Source organism: Panicum virgatum, chromosome 9K (genome assembly GCF_016808335.1).
Source record: "Panicum virgatum strain AP13 chromosome 9K, P.virgatum_v5, whole genome shotgun sequence".
Taxonomy (NCBI): domain Eukaryota; kingdom Viridiplantae; phylum Streptophyta; class Magnoliopsida; order Poales; family Poaceae; genus Panicum; species Panicum virgatum.
Genome location: NC_053144.1, coordinates 50,441,593 through 50,461,297, shown reverse-complemented (window position 1 = coordinate 50,461,297; position 19,705 = coordinate 50,441,593). Strand labels below are relative to the sequence as shown.

Genomic DNA, 19,705 nt, shown 5'->3' with positions numbered 1-19,705 from the left:
AGTCCGCATGCATGCAGCTAATGTATTAGTAGCGCGGCCGCGGATTAGTAAAGCACACGGTCAAGCAGGGAGAGAGACTGTGTCATGCGCTACTCCCTCCGTCTCATAAAAATTATTTTGTTTAGAAATGACCTTGTTACCTTACCCCTAATTAATTATAGCAATTGTTGCGATTGAAAAATACATTATTTATTATTCTCAAAATCCTTAATAAATGCAAATGCAATGAAAACATAAAAATAGCATGTACCAAAGTATTTGATTGGCTTTATACCTCTCTCTACATAATAGTTTCTTAGTACATATGCCATAAGTTTTACTCCCTCCATCCTTGAATGTAAGGTGCTCTAGGTAGAAAAAAGACGCATTTACCCTTCATTAGTGCATTGTTCAGTTAATCAATTGCTTAATTTTCGGTTGGCTGTTCAGCTGCCCACACCAAAACCAAGAAGATTAGCATAACTTTTTACTCTCTCAGCCAAGCCAACCGCAATTGATTTCTTTACAAAATTAATACAAAAACCAAAGAGGTCAGCATGCCTTTTCGAAGGACCTTATGATGCCTTACATTTGGGTTCAAATTTTAAACCCTATGATACGTTACACTCCATGACACGTAGCGAGACACCATCTAAGGCAAAAATCCGTCGATCAGATCCTCAAGCTCCACGTATGCTAAGGCCGGAGAGATCTACTTCGTTCATAGGTCCAAACCCAAATCGACGTGCGTGGCGTGCCAATCAATTTGTCCTGTAATTGACAAGGAGGATAAATGTTAAATTCCAGTGGCTATCGGCTAGCCAGCCGATATCGGCTATCAAACAGTCGATCTAAAGAAGCAAACTGCGCTTAAAGCAACGTAGCTCACAAGCAACACCTAGATCTAGATCCAATCGGCTATGATGATGAGATCACGGAAAGAGCCGATTGCGAGCAGATCTAAACTGGATAACTTGTGATAAAAACTTAAAACAAACTAGATTAAACGTGTTAGCCTAGCAAGATCTAAGTACATACTGATAACTTATGATAAAAACTACAACAAGATAGACTAAGCGGATTAATCTAAGAAAAGTAGTAACTTCTACCAATAACTTGTGAATAAATAAGATCAAGGTAAGAGCGATGCGCCATAAACCTAAAATCTAACATATTCGATAATAATTTGAGCGCTATAGACAGAGTAAGAAGCAATGCGTCATCAACCATGAGCCTATATAGGCAACACAACTCGGAACTTAACAACAAGATGGAGATCGAAGCCGATGCAGCCTCGCTTGCCGAGAAGAACTTGTAAAGAGAAAAAGGCTACTACTACAAGTAGGATTTTAGCGAAGTCGCCGATATAAAAAGTAGATGTGATAAATGTAAAGATTTTTTGTTTGAATGTGGTTGATCAAAATTTACAAAAAAAACGGGGATCTGCTATTTATAGCCTAAATCTAGACCCCTTTGCGATACGACGTACATGACTTGCGAACAAAGAAAACACATCTTCTTAAACAAACGACTCAAAACCTATGAAATAACTTGCTAACGTAATATTGCCAGCCCTTTCTCAGCTTTATCAGCCACGACGTCCCTATTGGCCCACAGGACCAATACGCTATGTTTCCTTCTCCATTCCAGCATCGGCTCGCTTCCTTATCAACTGCCCCATTACTAGATGGGAAAATTCCCTATATGACCCTTTTAAAGTTAGCTATTCGTTCCTTAGCCCTCTTTTTTCCCAAAAGTTTTCCATATGACCTCTTAACTTTCATACTACTTGGTATAAAAGTGTAAAACCGAGCATCAAGACAGCAATGGTAGTCAGTTGAGCACATACTTGTGACATTTGATTTATAAACTGTCTAGAACTCCAGATCCATGTACTCTTCCTCTACTCCATATTGTTGATGACTTGCTACAGAAACTGAAATAACAAAGAAAAGAGCCGAATTAAGTAGCTGTATACAGAGGCACACCACAAAGCTTTTGTTAACAATATTTTTCCACTTGAAATGCATTTCTCTAAAAGGTATGTTGATATGCCATAAATGAAATGGTTCAGTGGCCTACAAAGAATTGACAACTATCCCCTACCTCCTTTTGCATTAGGTAGCTATAGTTAACTAATGTAGGGTGTTCCAACTTAGTCAACAATGAGCCATAGAAAATAATGTTTCGATGGTGATGGCTCAGTCATTAATATGAATTTCAACCCGAGACAAGCATAAGTGGATTAAGAGCTAGAACTTGTCAGTCAAAGCTCAAGTAGACTCAAGCCCAGCTTGTGAAACACTATCTGCATTACATGAAACACTACAGGTATAATACCGGCAGCAAGTGCAGCATAGTACATACCAGTCCTTGCTTGATGACGGGGTTGTCAGCTCCAAGGAGTAGCTCTGCAGTTGCTTTGGTAAATGTTGTTAAGCCTTTAATAGGAAGATACTGCACCACAATCCAGAACTTTCCTTCAGTTTCAGATACATAAAACAGAAATAAACTAAGGAGAAATGAATTCTTATGACCATGCAACTTGAATTCCGAACTTCCACCGTACCTCTTTGTTTTCTCCTTTCTCCAACATAAGATTTTCAGCCTACAGCAAGCAAAAGAGAACATGAAGACAGGAACCTCTATTATTAACAGAATGTTGATGCTCATTAGGCTCACCTTCTTGACTACACTGAGGACATAGGGCTACAATTCTTCTATTCTATAGGCACCAACACCAAGATTGAGTTTCAGGTCATTTTTATCTGCTTTAAAAGCACTACAAGAAACCATTTAATCTGTGACGAATTCTGACGAAATTTTTGTAACGTTTTCAGAGATCGTCATGAATATGCAATATGGATATAAGGCCCATAACACAGTGACATTTTGTTGATTTCGTCATGAAGCAGCCCATAATCTGTGACGTTTTAGTAAATCCGTCGCAAATAACCTGTGACGTAGTTGGTATTTAAGTTTTTATACTATCTCATGCCCTGTTAAAAAAAGTGGCACGGCAAGGGGGTGTCACAGAAATTGTCATAGTCCCTTTATATATCTCATGCCCTGTTAAAAAAAAAAAGTGGCACAGCAAGGGGCCCTTTATACATCTCATGCCCTGTTAAAAAAAAAAGTGGCACAGCAAGGGGCAAAGGGGGTTCGAACCTTGGACTGCAGCCCTCCATGGAAGTGCCGTACCATTCAGCTAGTAGTGTAGTTACATTGGAGTCACTGCGCTTTAGGTAAAGTTGTGTTTATGTGTTACATTAAATTTTATTCATAGCAAAACCTGAAAAAGAAAAGAGAGCAAAAACATTGACACAAATGGGAGTCGGAAAAAGTGGCGCTGGAGGGTCGAACCGCGGAAGCTGAGCTTCTTGGAGAGCAGTTCTACAACTGCGCTGGGCCTTGCTTTTGTTTCATTTGGCCATGAGATATTTTATATTCTAATGAACGTATACATTTAGTCCAAAAATGAGATAAAAGGTTGAGTGGCAGAGAATCAACCTGCCACCTCACAATACGGATTCAAGTGTCTCACCACTGGACTATGACACCGGTTGTGTTAATTATTGACATTATAAACTTTTTTATACATGATTGAGATAAATTGGAACACAACATGCCAAACCACTACACCATGCATCTAATAGTTAGCGTAATTGTAAATAAGAGCAAAAATGGAGGGAAAAAATAAGTGGTAGGTACGTAATTCGAACCTGGGCTACTGGCTCAAGTGTGAAAAAAAGTGAAAAAATTAAAAAAAATTGCCTAAAAGCGGGCTCGAACACAAGCTATCATGGATTACAGCACTGCCGCCTAACCACTGGACTTGTAAAGCACTTGTGTTAATAAAGTGCATTAGATGGTTTACTCTTATTACTATCCGCCCTGGAGAGGAAAGCGCGAGAGGGATCGGGCGCTCGCTGGTCGACACGTGCCGGGGAGAGCACGCCCGACGCTGGCTGTGGATTGGTCGCGCGGGCATTGCGCCGCGCGTCGCCCGCTGCGTGTGGGCCTGCTGGTGCCGTACCGCCTTCGCTGCGCCGTCCCCGCTCCGGCTTCTTCTCGCTCTCTGCGTGTGGGGCTCATTCCTCCCGCACCGCCTCTGCGGGACAGTGCCTCTTCTCTGTCCGCCTCCTTTTTCGCTTACCTTCTCGCCGCAGTGGGGGTGCAGCGGCGGTGGAAGAGCCCATCGGGGGTGCGGCGGCGCCGGACCGCCCAATCACGTCGTCCTCGCCGAGCGCTACCGGGGGCCTGCGGCTCCTCTGCTGCATTCGCCTCCTTCCTCTTCGGGACACTGGTGAGCTCCAGATCCGGCCGCCTGTGCGGATTGGTTCGGCTTTCCTCGCCTTCGGTAACGAGCCCTACCCTCTTTCTTTGTGACTGCGGTATGCGCCTTCCTAGGTTCCTTGGTGCGGTGTGGGGTTTGGGGAAGCTTTGGGGAGGGCCGGATCTCGCCGCGGTGGGGGTGCAGCGGCGACGAAGGAGTACGTCAGGGGTGCACCGGCGCCGGACTTCCCCATGCACGCCGTCCTCACCACGCGCTACCGGGGGCACGCGGCTCCTCTGCTGCATCTGCCTCCTTCCTCTTCGGGACCCTGGTGAGTTCAAGATCTGGACGCCTGTGCGGATTGCTTCGGGTTTCCTCGCCTTCCCTGATGAGCTCTACCCTCTTGTGGTGTGACTGCGGTGTGCGCCTTCCTCGGTTCCTTGGTACCCGCTGCAATCTTGCGGTCTGTGCGCCTGGAATGGTTCCGCTACCGTTGGCTGTTTCCCTTCGGTCTCAAGAGCGGGTTCGTCGTGCTGCTCCCGCTGGTTCAGTCGTCGTTGCCTCACTGCTCCTCCTACCTGGATTTGGTTGGTGCTCTTGCTCTGCCTGCTCTGTTCTTCGTTGCTTATTTTTTGCTTATTTGGTGTTTGTTCCTGATGTTGCGCGTGCTATATCTAGGTGGCCTGCTTGCGGGATGCCTTGCCCGTGCCGAACTCCTGCTGCAGGTTATAAGGTGTGTGCTCTTCCCATTGTTCAACTCTCGAGTGTGAAACCTGCAAATGTGTGCTCACTATGCTTGTCATTGCGCTGTTCCCGGTCGTTCATATTGCTCTGTCTATTCTTTGTTTACCTGCTGTGGGGCCTGTTTGGTTTGGCCCCATGTGCCCCTTGTGCTTGATTTGTTCTTGCCGTTCCCAGCAAAAAAATATGGTACATTGGTAAAGGGTTAGCATGCATTGTCCATGACAGTTTGGGTGCCACTCACACTAGATGTACTTGCCCTCTTACTGTTTAGATAGATGCTCCTGCTTCTTCACGGAGACGTTGCAGGGAACCTACCCCTTCCAGTGGAAGACATGTGCGGCCACGGTGCTCTATACCGGATTTGGTTCATTCACGGCGCAGGCGTCGCGAGGAGGCTGCTGCGGCCACTTTAGCTGCTCGTGCCGCTGCTGCCCCGCAGTGTTGTCGATCCGCGCCTGCACCCCCTTTTACCTGCTTCTGTCCCTCCTGCATTTGATAGAAATGTACGTCAGCGTGTGCCTGCATCTCCGAAACATTGGTCAGCTCCCCCAGTTCCCGTTCTAGATCCTGGCTATGCTGCACCTGCACCGCGGCGCTACACAGTAATCAATGAGTTTAGTTAGAAAGTCCTGCTGCCTTTGTTAGCTATGCTCTGTGTTGGATTTGATTCAAATGCCCCTCATACTCAGGAGACCAGTTCTGCCCCCTTGTGTCTGTGAGCGATGCTCAACAGAATAGGGCCAAAAGAATAGCCAGAAATAAGGACAGGGCTCCGATGAGGACAGGTTACCTTAAATTTTGCCACATCCATGTTTGCTTTTGCCCTATTTTGGGTGCCCTGGGTTTTCATACCTATATCCTAATAAATGCAGGCTATTTCCCTTTTCCCACAAGTAGCGAACCTATAGTTGCCTTCCCAAAAGAATACGCTACCTTGCTAAAAGGTGCGGACCTGGGATATTTGTCTTTATCGATTTCTCAGCTTTTGCGTATTCCGTTCCATATTTACTGGCCATGCTCTCTTACCTTTTTCTTGTAAACTAGACAAGAATCATATATGCACAAGTATTCCTTTTGAAATATAGTGGTGATCTGTACTGTTGGTTGTGCCAAGTGCTATGCTTGCGTACTGTTTCGAATTTTCATTCATTTTGTGCGACATTTCGTTTTGTGGATACATATTTCGTTCTGTGTCATAAACTACAGATTGGTATGCATACTCGATTATATCCAAATATTTATATCCATACAGCCTGATCAACTCCATGACCCGTTCCCAGGCAAACATAGATGGAGTCATAAAACAAATAATACTATGGATACTATCATGAACCAGTGAGTGATACCCGACCTCAGATTAACATACATTACAGGCACAATAGCCCTGGTGCCAATTGTTGGTCAGACAAAACATTGGTACACTTTAGACTAAGACATATTCCAAACACATGAGGTCGCCTAACATTTTGGACCATACAAAAGATTGTTACACATACTTTTTTACCAAACAAACAACTACACCAACTCAGTGCCACGCAGAGCACAGGAAATGACTCAAGTTTCATCCATGAACTCGGACGACAATTCTTCCACTGCAGCTGTGGCCATCCAAACACTCTCCTCTGCCCAGACAGCAGCTTCATGAGCAAGTATCCCGATGGACTTCCTGGAGGAACCGTCAACGGCGTCCAAAGTGATATGTTCAAGCGTCTTCTGGAGTATCGATTGATTGAACCCAACCAGACTTGAGCAGCATATTGTTCCTGACCAGCTTTTCATTTTTCTTCTGCAGCTCCTCTACATCACCGAAAATTGAGCTGCTGACCACAACACCAAAATCACGGCTTGCTGCTTGGATCAGTGCGCTCGCCGCGGCCTCCTCTGCTCCATCCTTCGTTGTTGAAGCACATGCCTCCAGAAGAGTAAACTCATCAAACTAAGCGGGTAGAGGAACAATCACAAAACCCGTTGCCACATAGAGACCATCAACGCTTTTAAATGAGTAGAAAGGAATGGAACCCTCTAAAGTCTTGAGCACATCAGTCAAAATAGGACGGCAAGAAACATGCGCAACAAGAACTCCTCCTACAGGGATACAAAATCGGATCAATTGCCGACCGAACTTCGCCTTAGGATTACACAAGGAAAGAGTCGCTGTACTCACCAGTAACTGACGCCATCGCGCCAACGCTCAGACCGTCCGCGCCTCTTCACACCCACTTCCACTGCCTCCACTAAAATACAGCAGCTGCCTTGCCTCCAACGAAACCGCCCATGGAAACCGACCTGCTGAAACCGCCTCTGTCTCATCGTTGTCGGCAAACCGACCTGCTTCAGGATTAGGCAACAACACCAGCAAACACAACGTGTGCCAACAGCCCAGTCCACAAACATAGCAGCTGCCCGGCCCAATCGCAACGTGAGACCCCATGCCAATTGTGACATCCCAGTTTTTAAAATACTAAGCAAGAAATATTAAACACATAATCCGACCCTCCTAGGCCCGAGATAACCCCACAGCGAGCTTCCTCTCGTCGTGGTGCAGCTCTCCGACCCCCTCCCCGCCGCCCACAACTGCCAGAGCGCCGCCTCCGCCGGCACAGTCCGCCGCCGGCCGCCCCTCACCGCGGACAGGCCGCCTCGGGCCATCTTCTCGCGACCCGAGACCTCCTAGAGGTGCGCCTCGACTCCCTCCTCCTTTTCCCCAACTTCCCCCTCGCCGCCAGGGCCAAACCTCGCCGGAAAACGGCCGTAGACCCTTCCCCTATTCTGTTCCCTCCGCCAAGGACCTCCTGTGAGAAGAAACAGAAACCCAGGGGCCTAGATGCAAAAGTTCGTTTCCTTTTTCTTTTGTTTTCAAAAACAGAAAACTTGTAAATTCCATATAAAATCTTAAAAAAAATCATAAAAATGCAAACTAAAATGTTTTGGAATCCTTAGATCAAAACCTACAACTTTTGTTACAGTCACATGTTCATATTATGCTTCTATTTTAATCTAGGAAAACGATTAGATTTCATAGGCTATAATTATTCTAGGAGTTCTACTTAGCATTTATGGGTTATTTTTGGCTGGTAGCTAATCCATGCCATGATTAGTGTTGTGTAAAATTTTGAGCACCAGTTAATACCTATAACTAGATGAAACCCTAGTCTTGTCTAGATCTAGTAGAATAATATATTCTTTTATTTCTGGATGTTCTCATTTAGATATATGTATGAAACTTTTTCTGTGTACTTACAATACTAAATTAACACCACTGTCCAAGTTTCATAATTTTTCGATTTGTGTAGATATTTATTTTATTTAATGCTTGTTTAGTATACTTTAATTATGGTAAATAGTTTCTGTTCATGATAAATCATGAAAATATTTATTAATGTTATTTTTGAATAGTTTAGATTTTCCATGAAGTTTGAGCACCAGTTCATGACTAGAACAGAAGTTAAAAATGAATCTTGTTAGATTGATGTCTGTTTTGTTTAATTCCTCAGAATTAATTCTCTGCAGAATAAATTCTGAAAAATTTATGAGGTGTCAAGAATCATATGAAGTCTGTTCTGAAAAATTTTGAGCTTTCATAAGTGTTGTGGTTTGTTCTGTAGAATTTAATCTTTCTCTGGGTGTAGTCTGAATATCTGAATTGTTTCGAGTAAGTGGCTGCATGAAATAGCTTGATTTTTTTTACAGGATAGATTACTCTGTTTACCTTTTGTTTAATGTAATTTTTGCTGAATCTACTACTGTATGTGTGCTGAGTTGTTATTTATTTAACAAACCATGATTTACTTGCTATCGGAAACAACTACCACTTGTTTATGAAGTTAGTGAGCTTCTTTTGTGCCGTTGATCATGATGCCTTGTATAGTTAGAAATGTTAGATACTACTCTATAAACGACTGCCCAGGAAATATTAATTTAGAAGTATCATGTCCAAACTCACTTAGGTGGACTACAACTTTATCGTGAAGGAAAAATAATAACATCTACATTGTTGAGCAACTTGAAACTGTGCATTCATACATATGCATTGTCGCATTTCATTTAGGTACGATAGAAGAACCGCGTGAATGACGTGATATCGGAGACGAGCCGGAAGACGATGAATGGTGGACATGTCTAGAAGATGGACGAATGGATTCCGATGTGCATGACCAAAGGAAGATGCTCGTCGAGCAGTTGTTCTCTAACTAACACTGACCTAGTGTTAATCCCAGGCAAGCCCCGGAGCATGTCCTATCTATTTTAAATTTATGCAACCTATTATTGTTTCTATCTACTTGTGCATCTAAGTTACAGGAGTTGATTGGAACTTTAGTTGCATGATCCTAGGTACCTATGCTTGAACACTAGTATGTGTAGTTCGCTAGTTGGCTAGGCTAATGGTTCGGTAGAAGTCGAGTGATTTCCTGTCACTCGCGAGAACTATAGGAGTTGAATGTCTACTACATACTGCAACTATAAGGCTCACGGGCGGGGTTGTGGTACTTGTGATACCCCGTCTATTTAGTGGAAATAGATAAGGCCGCAGTGTGTGGTAGTGGTGGTTAAGCTTTTGAACGTACTAATCACATGCCGAGAAATATGGTAATCGGTAAGCTTAAGTACTGGATTGAACCGCAGCCGGAACATACCGTCCCACCGTCTTTGAACGTTGTTTCTCATGCGGCCACATGCGGGTGCAAGAAGGCTCACGACCTGGCGCCATACCGTGGCGTGGATTCTTGTAGTCGAGGGCGGTGGGCCTGTTCCGTGAAGCGGGAATTGAAGGGAACTGTTGCGTGGGTGACTCTGTTCCCATGCGTGTGTTTAGGTCTGCCTGGCTAGGTTAACAAATTCGATTCGAATCGTCCGCTTCTCACGGTTTGGGACTGCTTAACCCTTCTGCTACATAGAGTAAGAAGTGAAAGATGATGATGATGAATATGATTGGTTGTATGATGAAAGATAATTGTTTCCACCATGTATGCTATTGGATAGATGCTCACATAGAATGGTTAATTGAACTAGAATTTGGAAGCTAAAACCTGAAATTAAGGATCTACTCTTTATTGCTTTTCGGCAAACAAACTCCTCAAGCCAAAAGCCTTGCATGTCTAGATAAAAGGCTTAGTATACCCTTAGTCGGTTAAGCCTTGCTGAGTATTAGTATACTCAGCCTTGCTTGTGGCTTTGTTTTTCAGGTGGTACATCTGAGGATGTGGTTGACGTCATGTACGGGTTTCATCATGATGTCTGGTTTCGACGCTAGATTATCGTTCGTTTTTCGTCACTCTTGAACTCTGTTGTCTTTTATAAATTCAAACTTGGTTTGTAATATTAATTCAATTTCATACTCTGTGCTGTAAAATTGTGGAATGTTGCATTCTCTGGACTGCTTTGTCGATCCTGTTTCAAGTGGTTTAATCGGGATTTTACTCGACAGCACTGCCGGATTACTCCGTTTTAAGTGCGTGTTAACCCTAGTTACTGTTTCGGTGATGGTTAGCGTACTTAAGCCGGATTAATTTAGGCCGGACTGCCACACCAATGCTCCAGCCCAAAAAAAGAAGCTTCGGCCCACGAGCACGCCATCCAGATGGGCGCGGCGTTAGCGCGCTACTGACCTAGTAGTACATAATGGTCATCGTTTTTCTGGAAAATAAAAACAACTTGTGCTCCATGGCAATCGAACCTGCGACCTGCCTGAGGTAAATACCGGGCACTACCACCGTAAGACACAGTCTTTTGTGACTGCGTCGAGCATCAAAATTATTTTTACTATTGTGCCACGTGGGTGATGTGAAGAACACAACTATATGTGATACTAGAAAAGCTTGCGCGGCGTTGCCGCGCCTTCCTCGAAGCGTGGCAGTGCTAGGCGACAGCGCGCTTATATTTTCGGCCAGTGTTTTTTTGGTGCTGTGCCCTCATCATATAGCATAGCAATGTTTTGTTTGCAACACGCCAGCACGAGTAGAAATATATTAGAAATTAAGTAGTAGCAGCCACAAGAATTGTATTTCACGAATAGAAATGATATGAAAATATGCTTACATAAAGAGAAGATTACATGCCAAAGAGCAATTCCAGACACAAATTTATTTGCACTTTTGAATTACTGCACAACTCTGAATGTTCATGATTCCAGGCACTAAGATAAGTAACAGTATAATCTTGTCCCTGTGGATGGGGGAGTGTTTAGATGGAGGTGGGTTCATGATTTGTAGGAACAGGCTCTATGACTGTTTCACTCTTCACCCAGAGATGTAGCTCCTGTAGGTGCAATTATACAAGAAGTCATCAAAGTAATGTTAATTGAGAATGCTGGTGTGAAAGGAACATCAAGTCAATTAAATTTTAAATAGGATAGACCAACTGCAGACTATGCAACTTTTAAGTCTTATGTGTAGTATTGGGATGTTTGTGGATGCATTAATTAAGATAGGTCTTGCCTTGTATCGTCAACCAAATATGCAGTGGCATTGTTAAAATTGGAAAGAGTATAATTTGTGATGTAATCGGAATGGACTGCATATGAAGATATTAGCACACGATATTTTTAAAAACACTTTGTTCTGAAGTGGCAGATCAAGAACTTACTTCTTTTGAAATGGCTGTTACCAACATCCCACTTCGGTGTTATTTGACCTCGCCATATGCATTGCCGCATATTATGTGGTTCCATAGTTGTATGGAACTGTAGATCAATTTTCCTGCTATTGTTATTTGATTGTTGCAGGACCAGTGCGTGCTATATAATAGTTGTATATTTTTAATCAGTATTTCTCATCTAGGTATCTGACTGAGCAAGCAATAGAATGAACGTAGCAAATTAATGACTTTGTACTTAATTATTTTGAGCATGTGGGTGGACACCGAGAGGCCTAGTAGCATGACAATGTTGGGCTAAGCACAATTTAGCAAGTTGATTATACTATGGGAAAGAAAATTTACCTTTTTGCAAGAAACAGATCTGCTGGACAATACAGAACCTGGAGCTGGAGTTGGAACTGGATGCGCGGAGGTGGTGCTGGTGCAGGCAACAATGCTTGCAGGGTCCTGCTTGCTTGACCCTGCAGTGGAGGAGGTGCTGCTACAATGTGCAGGTATTGGAAGTAGTTGAGCGAGCAAGGTGAGGCTCATCTGTAAATAAAATAACAGACATGAGATCACTTAGGTCTTGGCTATGGTCTTCTTTCTATTGAATTTAGAACTTCTTTGTATACTATATTTTCTGTTTTTGAGCCACATGAGCCATCATCATTTTCTATTAATATTTTTAGACCTGTCTTGTTTGTTACACGTGACACTGCGACATATAGTTGGCCATGGGTAAATACTTGCTTCTTTAAATATATTCCTACATTTGATAGTGTTTGCCCTTGGCTTTTATTAATAGTCATTGAGTAGCAAACTTTTATTGGAAATTGTCGTCGGCATAGTGTAAATGGCCAATGGTTTCCTCTTGTTGTTAGATTAATTCATGGTATGTATGTTTTATGTCCAGTGTGTGTTCCTGTAATTATTACTACTTCGATAACATTATCTCCTAATTGTGTCACTATGAGCCTTGTTCCATTGCATAGTCCTAAGCTCTGGTTAAGATTTCTCAATAGCATAATCGGGACTCCAACTTTTAGTAATAGTCTATGTGGTGGGAAGTTGTTGGAGTTGAGTGTATTAAGATATTCAACAGGATATAAAACTTCTGCATCGTTAGGTGCATCTATACATTTTGATATGGTATCTGCGCTCAAGTATTCTCTTTCCTGGTTTGGTAGTAGCTTGACCATGTAGTCGTTTATTTCATCAACAATTTCATTAGTAGTTGCTAATATAGCTCTTTCTTTAATATAATCAGCATCCTGAAATCTTCTTTGAAAATCAGGATATGTACAGTCTACTAATGCTTGTATTTTATTATTTGACGTTTGTATTAGTAGCTCTTTTGGTATCTCTATCAACGTAGAGTCAGAGTCAGTAGCAATATTTGTTTCACCTATGATAGTTCCATTTCCAATGCTTAATATCCAGTTATTGAAAGATTCTAGCTCTTCATATTCAGGACTCGATGGATTTACCTTTTGCAGACGCATATTTTCAGTTAGGAATAATATTTTAACATTGTTCCAAAGATATGATTTAATAATTGAGGCGTTTATAATCTGAGATTTTGAGCCATTTTGTACGACCGGAAGTATTTGCTTAGGATCACCACCTAGGACAACGACCTTTCCACCAAATGGTATATTGACAGCTTCTTGAGTTACTTCAGACATTATATCTTTGAGTGACCTGTCAAAGGCATCGAAACACTGTTTATTTGTCATCAAGGCTTCGTCCCATATAATGAGGCTAGTTTCGATAAGTAATTTAGCAAGTTTTGTCCCTCGTTTTATGTCACATATTGACATTTCATCTATATCAATAGGTATTCGAAATCTTGAATGAGCTGTTCGTCCATTTGGAAGTAGTAAAGAAGCTACTCCAGATGATGCAACTGTTAGAACTTTTTTTTTTTGGGCTCTAATGTATGATACAATTGTGTTCTACAAAAAAGTCTTGCCAGTTCCTCCATGTCCGGAGACAAAGTAGAATTGTGGTCTGTTGTTTAAAACAGAATCAACAATTTCATGAAAAGCTTCCTTCTGTCTTTTATTTAGTTGTGAATATAATTTATTAGATTCTTCTTCTAAATACTGTATATCATAGTTCATTTCTTCTTGGATCAGTTTGTTGCTTGTATCTAGTTCATGGTGTATGCACCTACATGGCAGATTATAATTAGTGATTTGATGTCCATTCCTGCTTAAAATTTCCTCTAAATCTTGTAATAGTAAGTTCTGAAGTTCAGTTTCAGTAGTAATATATTTAATTGGGTAATGTTTAAGTGTTAACTGTCTTTCCATATCATCAACCATTTTTTCCAGTTTTTATTAAAGAATTCTCTTTCGTCCTTTATTTCACAGTATGCTAGCATTATGCAAAATAAATTCCGTAATTGAGAAGATGTAGCCCAGCTAGTAGCTTCTTCAAACGTGTTATACCATTCGTTGTCATCAGTTAGTAGTCCTCGTGCTGCACAAGCTTCTTTGAAAGTTTGATATACAGTTCCATTATATGTTCGTATATCCACGTAGCTTGTTGCACCTTTTACTATCATGAGAAGCATACGGAGGTAGAAACGTTCTCCTTCGCTAGGATTCACGTAATATAATCGTCCAATTTTAAAGCCATGCTGTCTTTTTGTCCATTTTTTTGTTTTTTCCTCCCATCTCCACTTTAATGGAAATTCACAGTATGTAAGTTCTCTTGCCTCAATATGTTCTCTATTAGCGGTAAACCATTTAGTGAGCATTGTTTTGTGATTTTTTGGATTATCAATAATATCTTTTAATTTAGCATTTTTTCTCATTTTAACAATATTCATTAGTGGCAGATGCACGGGTAGCCTTTCGACTGGAGGCCTATGATAGTGTATTTCATAGCCAAGCAATCTCCAGAGTGCATCTTGTTCACATATATACCTACAATCCAAATATTCTTTGATTTCATCTATATCCTTGGTTTCTTCATCTTTAGTTTCATCCTGTGCTTTTTTAATGCGTTTGAAAATTATACTTGCTTTGTCAGGTCCTTTATTTACATATTTGCATAAGTATTTTAAAAGCTTGCTTTTGTTTACATATTCTACATTTATATGGGCTTGGTATTTTTTGAGTAATTGTAAATTATGCGGAACAACCCATCTGTTATCTAAGTTGTGGTTATCTCTACGTATAAAGATTCCATTGTTTCGCCTACGATACATTGTAAAACCTGTATCGGTAAAAGTAGTCTCTTCTTGAAATTCTTTTGGATAAAATTTAGAACATCTACCTTTTTTCATGCATGGGCAGTTCCAATTTTTCTCTCCACAAGGTCCATGCATCATATGTTCGGATACAAGTATATATCCTAAAGGATCTATTGTTGGGTTTGGTATTTCAGCAGATATCCAAGAATCTATTATTTCTGTTGTTATTTCATTTCCTTTCTTTTCTATCCAAACTAAGATATGAACATGAGGTAAACCCCTTTTTTGAAATTCTATAGAATATAATATTGCTAATATAGGTCCAAAGATTGAACCTGAGCGTATGTCATCTAGTAATTGTTGCAGCTTCATATGGAACACACGTACTATTATATCACATCTATCATTAGGTTGTTGTCCCTCTAATATTGCTAATGCTATTTCTGGCCATTTAGGATTACATGTGAATGTTATAAAAAGATCTGGGGGTCCATATACACGACAAATAGCTATTCCATCATGGTAGTTTTGTATAATATAACGTCTGCAACCGACGTGGCTAGAAGGTAGAAGTACTCCTTTTCCTATTTGGTTCGCTTCATTCAATCCTTTATCAACTGCATCAAATATTCCTTGTATATATTCAGCTCTTAGCTTAGATTGATTTCTAGCAATATATTGAAGACGATCTTCATCTTCCATTGCTCGTGCGTCAACTATTGCTTGTTTTGATAATCGCCCATAGCACAAGTAAGGATTTGGCTGATTTGGCCTATAATGCATATGGTATTTAAAAAATTCATGTATGGTTACTGTATCTCTTTTACTACTGTTTTTATGTATTGTTTTGTAACTATCATGGTATTGTATGCCTAATTGGAAGCCTCTTTCTCCATAAGGAAATAATAGAGGATACTGCAAAGGCATGTATGCAGGATGAAATATAGATATGCGTCGTAGGCCATTATTTCGGGTGCTAATAATAATATCTCGCTTATAGTTTTCTGTTGTCATATCACCTACAATTAACACAGCTAGTTCCTCTGGGTGTGGCATTTCATATTGTATTTGATCACCTTTATTTGCACCAATAATTCGAATATTGATATCGACACCTTTATATTCTTCTAATAGGTCACGGGCATGGCGGAATATCTTAACTAAAGGATTGCATTCGTCAAGCATTTCTTTTAAACGTTTTACTATTGTTGGATTAAGATCACTTTCGTTGGTATCTTCACTGGTTAGTGCTCGTATTCTATTTTCTATTTCATTTTTTGTATCAAATATGTATAGTTCAGCGAACTTTGGTGATTTATTTGGCTCAAGTAATAATGATCCTATGCGATGATGTATTTGTCCATTTACCCGAAAGACATATGGACCTTCTCCATGGTTAATTTTGTTCTCAATATTGCCTCCCATGGATGTAAATGCAAACAGGCTATTATATTGTCTGATTTTCTGCAGGAAATGTTTTGCATCTTTGTCGCCTTTTGGATCAAGTAACCTCTTTAAATATGGTGGGGGTTCTCTAAATTTAGGTATTTTGATTTTTCCATATCTGCAGCAATTGGAGTACATTACTTCTCCATGATTGCGCTCAGTATCTTTTTTATTTCTTTCATCAAACCAAAATATGGCATCGCAATATTTGCATTTGTATTCTGGTTTTCCCAAGTATGATCTTTCCTCGTATGTTTCTTTCAGATATTGAATATATTCAGCTGGAAAATTAACCATACCATAAGGCAAGGATAAATAAGCATTATTTTGGATAATATCTAAGCATTGTTTTTTTGTATGGTTCTCTATCATTTGGCAATTCTTTAGATCTTCTAGCTTGTGCTTTCTAACTTTGACTTTTTCCTGTCGTCTAACTTTTGCATCTTCTTTTTCTAAATTTGCATTGTCTATAGAATAGACTTGTTTTTTTCTTTTCTTATGATTATGTCTACATTCATTATTATTTTCATATGATTCATATGATCTTTTGGCCATATCTATTTACAAATATCAAACGATGTAATAAAATCAAGATAGAAAGATATAGTTAGAATAGTTTTACAAACCATTGTAAAGACTAATAAAAATTATGTTGAATGCAATACAAACCTACAAAATTAATAAAATTGGAAGCATTTATTCCCGTTGCTGATTTTTGCTGGATTGATAGTTACATTTAATAATTTTGTATATTGTTAAAGTCTTAGTTTGTATTACAATTTGAGATATAATATTTATCTACATGAAAAGAGGATTCTTAATGGGATGTCTAAAATGAGCCTGTACTATTATCATTCTATATGCACAATGGAAGTTGGAAGATGTTAATATGATGCAGGTACGTACCTTCTTCTCTTTATTTTTAGTTGATTATTATATCTTCCTTTTTTCTCTTGGCACTGCAATCAGACATAGGAAAAATACATAATTTAGTAAGTGTACAGTATACAGATTTTAGCAACATGTCAAAGCGATATATATTGTAATTCGAGTGATTTTATTTGGATCTAATATTTATATTATGTATATTATTTTGTCACGCACACAGAACTATAGAATTTGACAAGGGCAAGGCAGCAACGACTTCATGATGGGCCATGAAGGCTGCCAGGCTGGTCAGTCAATGGGCGGCTAGGCAAGAACCTTCTGGCTTCTGTGAAGCTTCGTAATCACTGGAACTAAAGAAATGTACCTGCTTGGCGGTTCATCATCCTCTGGACTGCCTATAATTTCTATTCTCTCCTTCCCCTTCTTTTTTTCTTTCTTGCACGGCGTCTGAAGGGAATGGCTGGGTCCACGGAGGTCCCGGAGGCCCAGAGCGAGGGAAAGGGATCCGCTGCAGTTCGGCAGCCTGCAGTTGGGCCACTGACAGGTGGGCCTGCATGTGTGGGGCCCACATGTCAGGGACACCACTGCAGGGCACTCAACTGCAGCGGATCTCGTTCCCAGAGCGAGGGTTGCACAGCGCATGATAGCTTGGTGGAGATGCGTGCCGCCTGTAGGAGCGCTTAGCTCCGGCCTCGTGTAGGAGCTGGACAGGCGCGGGTGAGGAGAAGAGCTAGCGTAGGCAGCGTGTGAGGAGGTTTGGCGCGGTGCCGGCAGACGCCGGCGACCGGGGCGCGTCTGTGACTGCCGGTGCAGCATCAACGCAGCCTGCATCTCTAGTCTAAGGGCGCCGGACTGCCGGTTGTTCGATGCGATGCGCCGCCGCCCACTCTATCGCTGCTAATCTGACGAGTAACGCAGGACGCCGGATTTACTTTGATGACTGGGTAATTGCGCAAAATAAATGGAAGCGCCCAACTTGAACAATCGCAAAGTGAATGGAAGTACCCAAATTGAACAATCGCTGGGAACTTAGATGTAGATGAGATTTCAACGGGTGCGTACCTCTTTCGTCGATGCTCTTTTTTTGTCGCCGGTGGAAAATCGGAAGCGTCGCAACGTTTGGAATCGCTAGGGTTGGGGAATAGCGGAAGTGGACCTGGATTTTTTTCTCCCTCTGAGTTGAGGAGGAGATGCGACGGTGGGGGTGGTTTATCTTGTTGCCGGGCCTCTTTCTCGCGAGAGGTGCAGGAACATCTCGATGGCTCTAGAAAAGGCCCGATGGCTGGCTTTGGGAGGAAGCCCGGTCGCAGCAGCTGAACTGACGATTGAGATACTATGTGCTAAAGATCCGACGGTTATTATTTACAAGCGACGTGGCCCAATCCCTGCTGGAGTATCCGGCCAAATTTCGTCGTAAGAAGATTCCTCTTTTTAATTCGGAATTAAAATTTGTAACTGGTATTTTTCCCTCATATAGACTCCAAATTTGATGGTTCTTTTTCCTAAATTTTTCTAAAATCATGTTCTTTCGTGTAATTGCATTTTTTTGTAAGTCAATTATGATTTCTTGAATCTTCTTCATATAGCTTGTTTTCTTTCATTTAAGCATAGAATAGAAATACATATTTTTACATAACAATAACTAATTTAACTTCATAATTTCTATTATTATGGTCAACATAAGCTTTTGTCCAAATTTGAGATCCATGCGAGTTCGAAAATGTTATCAAGTAGTCTAATCTCAAAGATTGACTTGAGTTATAAGAAACTCTTTGAGAGATGTATCCGTTTGTGAATAGTGTATGATCTCATTTCATTAAAATTATTTATTTTTTTATGGCAAGCACGTGAACCAAAATTATGTTGCCATGTCAATTTGTAGATTTTTCTGACCAAATTTGGATATTATTAATTTTATTTTCAATAAATTTGTGCATAGAAGTTTAAATTATCTCTAACAAACATTTGAATCATTCATTTGTTTTTTAGGATATAGTATAAAATTGTATATGTTTGCTTAAATATATTTTTTGGGATTTTTTAGGTATTATGTGAGATACTTGTAGTTCAAATAGTAATTACTTTCAATAAGCATGCAGAAATTCATTTAAATGGTAGAAAATACTAAATCTGTTCAAAAAATTATTGAAACTTCTACATGGCAACTTAGATATTGTCTAGTACATTTCAAAAGTGTATTGCCTATTTAAGATGTCCTTTTTTGCAAGTTACTTCACCAGAGTGCTTTAAATTGAAAAAAAAAGAAAAACAATGAGTTGAGATAAATATGGGCCGTTTTGGGCTCGGCCTACCCGGCCTAATCATTCTCGACCGTCCATCTCCGATCCGATGGTTAGCATCGCGTTCCCATGGTATAAAATGAGCTGAAACCCTAGCTCGCGCTCTCCCACTCGTCCTGCTGCTCAGACTCCCCCTGCCTCCTCCTCCGAGGCGGATCTCGCAGTTCCTATCCTGGTCGCCAACCCGCCACCCGCAGGTTGCGCTCAACACCACCGTCCGCCGTCCGCCGCCCGCATCCGGCCCTCCGCCCCTCCATCCCACCGCTCTGGTCCTCCGCGGCCGGACCCCATCCT

At 41.1% G+C, this 19,705-nt stretch overlaps 1 protein-coding gene and 2 long non-coding RNA genes across 3 annotated transcripts; 1 reads left to right on the top strand and 2 right to left on the bottom strand.

The window, feature by feature from the left end:
• Window positions 1-1,780: 1,780 nt before the first annotated feature.
• On the bottom strand, window positions 1,781-2,759 carry LOC120652013. The gene is made up of 4 exons (XR_005666411.1): window positions 2,662-2,759; window positions 2,549-2,587; window positions 2,347-2,436; window positions 1,781-1,915 (listed from the first exon to the last, which is right to left on the bottom strand). It is a non-coding gene; the product is annotated as an uncharacterized LOC120652013 (long non-coding RNA).
• Window positions 2,760-3,165: 406 nt separating this feature from the next.
• LOC120648088 lies at window positions 3,166-9,273 on the top strand. The gene is made up of 6 exons (XM_039924851.1): window positions 3,166-3,224; window positions 3,848-4,285; window positions 4,390-4,586; window positions 4,774-4,842; window positions 4,934-4,988; window positions 9,048-9,273. The coding sequence occupies exons 1-6, from the start codon at window positions 3,166-3,168 to the stop codon at window positions 9,067-9,069; spliced, it is 840 nt and encodes a 279-aa protein (XP_039780785.1). The 3' UTR covers window positions 9,070-9,273.
• Window positions 6,340-7,426, bottom strand: LOC120652014. Its single transcript, XR_005666412.1, has 2 exons — window positions 7,164-7,426; window positions 6,340-7,081 (listed from the first exon to the last, which is right to left on the bottom strand). It is a non-coding gene; the product is annotated as an uncharacterized LOC120652014 (long non-coding RNA).
• Window positions 9,274-19,705: the final 10,432 nt, after the last annotated feature.

What these genes read in the sequence shown, in the direction of transcription:
- LOC120648088 (XM_039924851.1), top strand. Translation starts at nt 3,166, where the DNA reads ATGGAAGTGCCGTACCATTCAGCTAGTAGTGTAGTTACATTGGAGTCA. An exon ending in CCTTCCTCTTCGGGACACTG is followed by an intron (nt 4,286 to 4,389) that starts GTGAGCTCCAGA and finishes GCGCCTTCCTAG; the next exon opens with GTTCCTTGGTGCGGTGTGGG. An exon ending in GCTCCTCCTACCTGGATTTG is followed by an intron (nt 4,843 to 4,933) that starts GTTGGTGCTCTT and finishes TGCTATATCTAG; the next exon opens with GTGGCCTGCTTGCGGGATGC.